We start from the raw sequence: 10,260 nt of genomic DNA, 5'->3' as shown, positions 1-10,260 counted from the left end.
TGTGTGATTGGCTGATTAGATATCCGCTTCGAAGAGGAGGTGACGAAGTGTCCCTAACAAAGTGGAATCGTAAGTCTGTGATTAACGCGCTTATACGACTTCGGAACTTCTAGGTAGTATTGTTTCTGGCTAATATTTCTTAGCTGCTGGCATAATAATAAACGTTACACGGGTACACGTGGTTTCACCGCCTTTAAATTCGCCTTTGATGCTAATCAGAAACATAAAAATGATGCTGTGTCCTTGATCCTTGTCCTTCAGCTCCTCAACAAACGTCCCGAACGATCACGTCAAACACAGCGCCGTGTACAGTCAGTCCGCTCTGTGCATATTTTATGCGTACACTGTCTCCACGTCTCCAAAAGCTCCTGTTCACAGGTGACACTGTACAAACAAGATTATGGATGTGCCACTGTCCTGTCAAAATACATTAAGACTCAGCGCTGACGGACATTCTGGGAGACTTTGATGTGGCTGCGGCTGTAAGAGCGCGGATTCGCTCTGGTCCTATCATCCTCTTGGTGAGGTGAAGAGCGTCAACGGCGGGGCAGAGCTTTGCGCGTTCACGCGAAACCTATAAACGGACGTGGCGCGCGGAGAGCTGTGAGTAGTGTGTGGAGAAATGAGGAGAGAATAACGGCGGCAGAGGATGGCATCTACAGCGCCATGGGAGATAATCTGATGACACATGCAACAGAAATGCTGCAAATGCCATCTGCACAAACTTTTTTCTCTGTGTTCTGAAGACACGGCAGCTCTTCAACTTTGCCCTACGAGGTGATATGTGAGAAGGAGAGGCCAACCATGCAGCTGAATGAGTCTGGGGTTCAAACGGTGGCACCCGAGCCATGTCAGCAACAAATACTACAGGACGACTACAATGGGAACTGCAGCGAAGGTTCCACCACTAACATGTCACTGCACTGCTGGCTGCAGCTCCTCACCAAGGAATCTATCATGGAAATTCAAGGAGACAGCTCCAGCGTAGTGGTACGTGTGATGATAGCGTGTGTCTACTCTATCGTCTGCGCTCTGGGGCTGGTGGGGAATTCACTGGCTCTGTATCTGTTGCACTCCCGTTACAGGCAGAAGCAGTCGTCCATCAACTGCTTTGTGATGGGGCTGGCTATCACAGATCTACAGTTTGTTTTGACCTTGCCTTTCTGGGCAGTGGACACAGCCCTGGACTTCCGCTGGCCGTTTGGTCGTGTGATGTGCAAACTCATCAGCTCTGTCACCACCATGAACATGTATGCCAGTGTATTCTTCCTCACAGCTATGAGCGTGGCACGTTATTACTCCATCTCCTCCGCACTGAAGATACACAGCCGACGGACAGCAGCTGCCAGAGCCAGGTGGACCAGCCTGTGCATCTGGGCTGTTTCTTTGCTGGCCACTTTGCCTCATGCCATCTACTCCACCAGTGCCCAAGTATCTGATGAGGAGCTTTGCCTGGTGCGCTTCCCAGACTCTGGCAGTTGGGATCCACAGCTCCTTCTGGGTCTATATCAGCTTCAAAAGGTCCTAGTAGGTTTCCTTATTCCTCTAGTTATAATCACCGTCTGCTATCTGCTGCTGCTTCGCTTCATCCTAAGCCGGCGCATTGCAGGTGCAGCGGGCCCAGAGGCAAACCAAAGCCGGCAAAAGCGTCATTCCAAAGTGACTAAATCCATTGTCATCGTAGTTCTCTCCTTCTTTCTCTGCTGGCTTCCTAATCAGGCACTGACACTGTGGGGTGTGCTCATAAAGTTTGACCTTGTGCCCTTCAGCAAAGCTTTCTACAATGCACAGGCCTATGCTTTCCCTCTGACTGTTTGCTTGGCGCACACCAACAGCTGCCTCAACCCTGTGCTCTACTGCCTGATCCGCCGGGAGTTTCGGGCAGGCCTCAAGGAACTTCTCCTGCACGCCACGCCATCTTTCAGGAGCCTGACTCATCTGCTGCGTCGCAAGGCCAAAGTGGCTGAGGCACCACCTGTTTTGGTGCTGGTCCAAATGGATGTCTGACTGGGATGACTGGGGAACTCGAAACATTCCACCTGCGGTACTATTGATCTGTTTACCAAGAGGGCATATGTCTCACCTACTCTGTCGATGCTGAAAATCGCATTTCTTTAAAAAAACAAACAAAAAAAATGCAGAATTATAATGTACTGCACGGTAGGATGTGCCTCACTTCTACTGTGTTTCTCAAGATTTTCTCTGCATCACATATTTCTGTTGTTACAGTTGTTCACTGTTTCAGTCTCCCCGCTTCTGTCGAGCAATACTGCTCTCGTGTCATGGACATGTATAGCTGTTAATCCAAAGTGAGATTCAAATAGTTGCAGCACTCAGGCGTAATTTTTTTTTAATGCATACTGGTAAATTACTGTGTTTGTGTTTGTTTACTGGTACAAGTGTGTAATTCTTTCATCAGTATAATCAATGGAACAAATGGAATCAAAATAATTAATTTTAAAAAAGCAGGACAGTGATGCTTAGAAGTGTTTGCTTTATTTAAAATATCATAAAAGAAAAGAGCAATTTAATCGCCTGTTGTTGTATCTGTGGAAAAACGAAAGAAATGAGCGGGGGGGGGGGGGAGAATTTGTACATTTTATTTTTGTAGATGTATGGAGTAAAATAGTAGTGCTTGTTGCATTGTCCTGGAGAAATGACTCATCTCTTGTGAAAAAATAAAAGGCAAATAAAATGTACAAGAGCTAAAATCAATTTCCTGAGCTTTTCGGGGTAAGGCAGCATGGCATCAAAGACTTCAGCGTAATGAGTGCATAGTTAGTAAACGTCTCCCTTGTGGAAAGCTTTGAGGATTAGGACTTGAAGTGATCCATGTAAGATTTTATACCCCTGTGCAGCAAATAGTATATGATTCATATTTGAACTGAGCACGTATACTGTGTTGTATGCACACAAGATGAAAAATTTACGATCATTATTTCTCTCTGTCTCACTCTCGCTGACCTTAGACAGCCATGCAAATATACTCAGATGCGTTCTTTTTCTTACTTTATATGTGTCAGTCTGAAAATTATGATGAATTATGTCGAATTTCCTCTAAACATCTGCATTATATGTCAGACATTTACTTTAAACCAAAGCATTTTTTCATTTAAAAAAAAGGCATCTCATGGTTGGACAGACCACCAGTGCCACAAACAGCCTTTTTATCTCTGGTAAATTGAACAGATACATATGTTGACTGGAGCTTCTGTGGTCATAGCATCAGCTTTCATACAAGACAGCTGCTAATTTGATGTTTTTTCATTTAAATCATAATGACTGATAATCCTGTAAATAAAATAAAGACTAAATAAAAAACTCAGCTTGAACTATTTTGAATAATTGGGCCAGATCACATTAGAATTCAGAGCCCGTAAGAGGAGAGATAAAAAAGGAAAATAGTCAGAGGTGCTGAGAGCGTGCAAAATAAAGTGGTGCTAATGTTATGTAAACAATCCCACACCGGCAAGAGGGCATCAGACAACAGAGACTCCCTTCTCTGTTCTTTTATTGATGAGCTTTAACTTTCTCATTCTGTGCTTGTGCAGCTCTCCTTCAATCACTAACAACAGCAGCACTGCGCTGCACAAATAATGAACAAAGGTGTTGCTAACTAGACTGCATGTCAGATAGAGGGGGCAGATTTTCTTCGTCTCTTCTGTTGAGAATGGGATTCTCGCTCTTCAGCGCAACTTTTGTGTGAAATGAAGTGTAGCAAAGCCGTAGTCTAAACATAAATACTAAATAAAACACTTGTGTGGTTTGAAATGTCTTTTCAAATTGCTTTGTGGACCTAAGCTGATGCTTAGTGTCATTCTTAGATAGAAGTATATGAAAAATGCCAAACAAAAGCTTTAGGTAAACAATGGCCCCAGACAACCAGAGTTTGCTGCATTGCATTATAGTTTGATAAAGGCTTTAGCGATTCTGTTCTACATGATTGATTTTGCAGGGTGCCTATGCCATAAACAGACATGTGTTCAAATTATCATAAACAAAGTCATACACAGAATACTTTGACTCGAGTAAAATTCAGGTAAATAGAACCTTCGATTTTTGGGGCTTTTGTAAAAATATGCTTGTTTGCTATGAGTAACCTGCTATGTGCTGCACTTGAAGGAAAACTGTACGCACAAGCAGCAGGAACAATTGGGTCAATAGAGGCATACCCCAGTTTTGCCCCGTGCCTTCAGTGGGTCAGCCTGAACAAGCTGGGAGCAGAATCTGCAGCAAATAACAGAATCAGTGACTTTTGTAATCTTGCCTGGTTATAAATTCACTGAGGAAAGATCTCTGGGCCAATTTTGCCTTCAGAATACCCTAAAGCAGATTAACTGCATATCATGGGCCTTTATTTATATAGCAGAGAAGAACCAACGCACCAGATAAACTAACTTTTCACAGAGCTTTGTATGCAACATTGTTACATCTTGATTGTGCAAAGACATAACTGTATTAGGAAAGCGTGATAGCTCACTTAGCATGAGCGCATTTCAAAATCTCTATGGCTCTCACACCTTGGATTCATCACAGAAAGCCTGCATGATACAGATTTGTACCATCAGGATGTGAGTAAGGCCTGCTGGGCTATCCATAGAAAGGTTCAGAGTTAGACTCGGTTCAGAAAAAAATGACTTGTTTCACGTGAAGTTAAAACTATGATGGTGCTGATAAACAAGTTCCATGTAGATCTACCTATCTATCTATCTATCTATCTATCTATCTATCTATCTATCTATCTATCTATCTATCTATCTATGGGTACCCATATCCACATAAATAATAATACTATATACTATAATAATGATCACACAGCCCACTGCCCTCAGCAGCTCCATTTGGCAACAGAATAAAGATTCCCTTGATATATAATTCCCTTGAAAAACATGCCAGCATGCACTGAATATGGACAGGCTGATGTTACGAAATCAGTTTCACTGTCATGGTCCGCGGCCCGGCGTCCGGGGTGCTGCTGGGATGTCCACGCCCACGAGCGTGGCTGCTAACCCCACACCTGCATCCCATCCCAGGCGATCACCAGGTGGACTATTTAATCCTGCCCTACCTGCTGCTCCACGCCAGTCCGTAGTCGCCTCTCAGCGATCACAACTCGGCGTGTTTTTGTTTTCGAGCCACCTGCCTGTCCACCTGTCCACCTGTCCGCCTGAGATTTGGTTCACATTCAGCTTACGGGTGGGCAGCACTCTAAGCACTACTAGACCCCGATTGTTACTGTCCGTTACTATCGTGACTTCTAATAAGACTTTTACATGCCCCGCGTTAGTGGACTCCGGGGCGGAACAGAACCTTATGGATGAGAAGCTGGCTAAGAGGCTAGCTGTGTCTCTTACTCCACTCGAACCGCCCATCCCTGCGTCTACATTAAACAACCAAGTGTTTGCATACATAACTCACCAAACCGCGCCTGTACGGTTAATCACATCAGGTAACCACCAAGAGCAGCTGTCCTTTTTCACTTTTCCTGCTCCTGACACCCCGCTTATCCTAGGCTACCCCTGGTTACAGAGACATAACCCACACATAGATTGGGCCGGAAAAAGTATCGCGAGCTGGAGTGTGTTTTGTCTGGCGAACTGCCTGAGGTCAGCCGTTCCCTCCGCCTCAACGGAACGGAGGCCCGCCCCGCCACCCGCGCCGGACCTCTCTTCCGTGCCCCCCGACTATCACGATCTCCAGCAGGTGTTCAGTAAAGATGAGGCGCTCTCACTCCCGCCTCACCGTCCATATGACTGTGCTATCGATCTGCTCCCGGGTGCATCGCTGCCCTCTAGCAGATTATACAACCTGTCTCGCCCCGAAAGAGAAACCATGGAGAATTACATCCAGGAGTCGCTAACTGCAGGACGTATTAGGCCGTCATCCTCTCCCGTGGCTGCGGGTTTTTTCTTCGTGGGAAAGAAAGACGGGACGCTCCGCCCGTGCATCGATTACAGGGGGCTGAATGACGTCACCGTCAAAAACAAATATCCCCTCCCACTCATTAGTTCTATTTTTAACTCACTCCAGGGAGCTACGGTCTTTACCAAACTAGATCTGCGGAATGCCTACCACCTGGTACGGATACATGAAGGCGACGAGTGGAAGACCGCCTTCAATACCCCACTAGGGCATTTTGAATATCTAGTGATGCCGTTCGGGTTAACGAACGCCCCGGCGGTTTTTCAAGCCCTAGTCAACGACGTGTTACGGGATTTCCTGAACGTGTTTGTTTTTGTTTACCTGGATGATATTTTGATTTTCTCCAAGACGCTCGAGGACCATCGCATCCATGTGAGGAGCGTGCTACAACGGCTGCTCGAAAATAGACTGTACGTAAAAGCGGAAAAGTGTGAGTTCCACGCCTCATCCATTTCCTTCTTGGGCTACATCCTCGCTGGTGGGCAGGTGAAGACCGACCCGGTGAAGATCAAAGCAATATTGGAATGGCCGGTTCCGGAGACACGAAAGAAGCTTCAGAGCTTCTTGGGGTTTGTGAATTTTTATCGCCGTTTCATTCGAAACTACAGCCAGGTGGCCGCGCCTCTCACCCAACTCACCTCACCCAAGGTGTCTTTCACATGGTCCCCTGAGGCCCACGCAGCCTTCGCTAAATTGAAGCGATTATTCACGTCCACACCCATTCTGACCCATCCTGACTCTTCTAAACAGTTTGTTGTTGAGGTCGACGCATCTGATGCGGGAGTCGGGGCGGTTCTTTCCCAGCGGTCTGGGCCCCTGAACAAACTCCGGCCGTGCGCCTTTTTCTCACGCCGACTCACCCCCGCGGAGAGGAATTACGACATCGGCGACAGGGAACTCCTAGCGGTAAAACTCGCATTGGAGGAATGGCGTCACTGGCTGGAGGGGACCGAACAGCCCTTCGTTATATGGACGGATCATAAAAATCTACTGTACCTTAGAACCGCCAAGAGGTTAAATCCCCGTCAAGCTCGCTGGTCCCTATTCTTCGCCCGCTTCAACTTCACACTCTCCTATCGTCCCGGGTCACGAAACATCAAACCCGATGCGCTCTCCCGTCTGTATTCCCCCGACAGCGAGGCGCCCCCCCCGCCACCATCCTGCCTGCCTCCTGCGTGGTGGGTGCTCTCACCTGGGAGATTGAGGAGACCATTCGCCAAGCGCTCCCGGGGGACCCTGACCCAGGGACTGGACCGCCAGGACGGCGCTTCGTTCCCGCCGCCGCCCGGGGAGCAGTCATCCACTGGATCCACACAGCACGATTCGCGTGCCACCCGGGCGTGAGCAGAACGGCGCGCCTCCTCAGCAGACACTTCTGGTGGAAATCGCTACTACGGGACGTGAGGGACTACGTGTCTGCCTGTGCCGTCTGCGCTCGTAATAAATCATCCACGAAACATCCCATGGGCCAGCTCCACCCACTCACTACTCCCCACCGGCCCTGGTCTCACATCTCGCTCGACTTTGTTACCGGTCTCCCCACCTCTTCTGGAAAATGTGTCATCCTCACCGTTGTGGATCGGTTTTCTAAGGCCGCCCACTTCGTCCCGCTAGCCAAGCTGCCCTCGGCTGCTGAGACTGCCCAAGCGTTAGTCACGGAAGTCTTCAGGCTCCACGGAATTCCCCTGGACATTGTCTCCGATCGCGGTCCCCAGTTCACCTCACAAGTGTGGAGGACCTTCTGCTCCATTCTCGGCGCCAAGGTCAGTTTGAGTTCCGGTTTCCACCCGCAATCCAATGGGCAAACTGAACGCCTTAATCAGGAGCTGGAGACTATGCTGAGGTGCGTAGCCAGTCAAAACCCCTCCTCCTGGGTTACTTACCTGCCCTGGGTGGAGTACGCCCACAATACTCACACCTCGTCCTCCACCGGCTTCTCTCCTTTCGAAGCGTCCCTCGGGTATCAGCCTCCGCTCTTCCCGGAAGAGGACCTGTCCCTCTCCGTCCCGTCGGCCCCTCATCACCTCCGGCGCTGCCAACGTGTGTGGCGCTGCGCTCGCCGCGCCCTCCTGCGCGCAAAGGAACGACAGGCGCACTACGCCGATCGTCGCCGCGCCCCAGCCCCTGACTACCAGCCGGGACAGAAGGTTTGGTTGGCTGCTGGGAACATCCCGCTCCGGGGCACGTCCCGCAAACTGGCTCCCCGTTTCATCGGGCCGTACGAAGTGGACCGAGTCATCAACCCGGTGGCAGTCAGGCTCCGGCTTCCGGCCTCTCGGCGTGTGCATCCCACGTTCCATGTATCTCAACTTAAGCCGGTCCGCCTCAGCCCCCTGTGCCCTCCTTCCGAGCCCCCTCCTCCCGCCCGGCTCGTCGGCGGCCATCCGGCCTATGCGGTCCGGCGGATCCTGGATGCGCGCCGGCGCGGGCGCGGCTGGCAGTATCTTGTGGATTGGGAGGGGTACGGCCCCGAGGACCGCCTCTGGGTCCCGCGCTCCTTCATTCTGGACCCTCGTCTCATCTCTGCTTTCCGTGCTTCTCTCCGCAGGCGGGGTCCCGGCCGGTCGCCTGGGGGCGACCCTTGAGGGGGGGGTACTGTCATGGTCCGCGGCCCGGCGTCCGGGGTGCTGCTGGGATGTCCACGCCCACGAGCGTGGCTGCTAACCCCACACCCACACCAGACAATGTTGGATAACACCTCCCACCCACTCCATGACATGTTGGTCAGTCACAGGAGCATGTTCAGTGAGAGACTGAGATTACCGAAAAGCACCACTGAATGACACAGGAAATCATTCCTGCCTGTGGCCATCTCCCTGTACAACGCATCCACTTAACACACTGTTTGCTGCTACAACTACACATGTTTCTTTTCCAAATATTTATTTATAAGTGACTTATGTATGTATGTATGTATATATATGTATATATTGTACTATTCTTAGTTAGCGTATTGTCTGTCTTGTCTTAATGTTGGTTTAAAATGGAGCACTGTAACAAAAAATAATTTCCCCCAGGGATCAATAAAGTATTCTGATTCTGATTCTGATTCTGACCTGCATCCCATCCCAGGCGATCACCAGGTGGACTATTTAATCCTGCCCTACCTGCTGCTCCACGCCAGTCCGTAGTCGCCTCTCAGCGATCACAACTCGGCGTGTTTTTGTTTTCGAGCCACCTGCCTGTCCACCTGTCCACCTGTCCGCCTGAGATTTGGTTCACATTCAGCTTCGCCGTCTCGACCCCTTTTGGAGCTCCACCCCCCTCTGGTTCACTCGGCCCGGCTATCACCGTGAGACGCACACTCCACCTTCCCTCGTATGCTGCCTTTTTTCCGCACCCCAGTAATCTGTCTCTCTTTTTGTTTTACAGCCTCTCACAGCCCCGCTCTCGGCGTTCCCTGTGCGGTCCCTCGGTTTCTTCTGGTTTCATACGTTGTTTTTCTGGCTACCCTCACGGGACACCTTTAGTTGCAATAAAAATTACTTTCTTTATTCGCTCCTACCCTAGTGTGTGTGTTCTGCTACTGGGTCCTGCCTGCGCTCGGAACTTCGGTTCATGACATTCACTCCGGTTCTTTTTTATTCCTTGAGGCATCCAGAGACGGCGCCGGGGCTCTCTGTCCTGGTTGTTGTGTCCTTGGGCAAGACACTTTACCCTACCGCCTACTGGTGTTGGCCACAGGGGCCGATGGTGCGGTATGGCAGCCTCGCTTCTGTCAGTCTACCCCAGGGCAACTGTGGCTACAACTGTAGCTTGCCTCCACCAGTGTGTGAATGTGAGAGTGAATGAATAATGGAATTGTAAAGCGCTTTGGGTGCCTTGAAAAGCGCTATAGAAATCCAATCCATTATTATTATTATTATTATTATTATTATTATTAACATATTACAAACACTGAGACCCCCACTCTGCATCCACTGGGCCATTGGCCCCTTGTTGTCTTACATTGACAGATAAGCATGTGGAGAGTCTCCTGCAAACCTGCTTCTAAGTTATAACAAGTATGAGTTTTTATTAAAGGTACAAGCATCAGCAATCCCCAACTGTAGCTTCCTGTCTCCTTTTATGACAGGCAGACCCCCAGTGTACATAAATTCCTTTCCTGTCACAGGCTGGGTCTCCGACCCAGCACTCTGAGTTTTCTTTGTATTTTTTGATATGTTATTTTTGTGTTAATTCCTATTTTGCCTTTAGTTTAGGCAGTTATTGGTTATTGTTCCTGGGTTTTCTATGTTTTGGGGTTTGGTATTTATTCATCACGTATTAGGTCTGTTAAGTTGTGTTGTCATGTTTAGTTTTAGTATTTCCTGTTTTATTCTGACAATGTCATGTGTT

At 49.0% G+C, this 10,260-nt stretch overlaps 1 protein-coding gene across 1 annotated transcript; it reads left to right on the top strand.

Moving 5' to 3' along the window:
• The first annotated feature begins 208 nt into the window (after positions 1 to 208).
• rxfp3.2b (relaxin family peptide receptor 3.2b) lies at positions 209 to 3,471 on the top strand. The gene has a single exon (XM_004552766.5). The coding sequence runs from the start codon at positions 805 to 807 to the stop codon at positions 2,005 to 2,007; it is 1,203 nt and encodes a 400-aa protein (XP_004552823.1). The 5' UTR covers positions 209 to 804; the 3' UTR covers positions 2,008 to 3,471.
• Positions 3,472 to 10,260: the final 6,789 nt, after the last annotated feature.

Source organism: Maylandia zebra, linkage group LG23, assembly GCF_041146795.1.
Source record: "Maylandia zebra isolate NMK-2024a linkage group LG23, Mzebra_GT3a, whole genome shotgun sequence".
Lineage (NCBI taxonomy): Eukaryota > Metazoa > Chordata > Actinopteri > Cichliformes > Cichlidae > Maylandia > Maylandia zebra.
Note: the sequence above shows the minus strand (reverse complement) of the source record. Positions and strands in the feature narration are given on the sequence as shown.

Excerpts from the sequence above, each read along its gene's own strand:
- rxfp3.2b (XM_004552766.5), top strand. The coding sequence starts at position 805 with ATGCAGCTGAATGAGTCTGGGGTTCAAACGGTGGCACCCGAGCCATGT.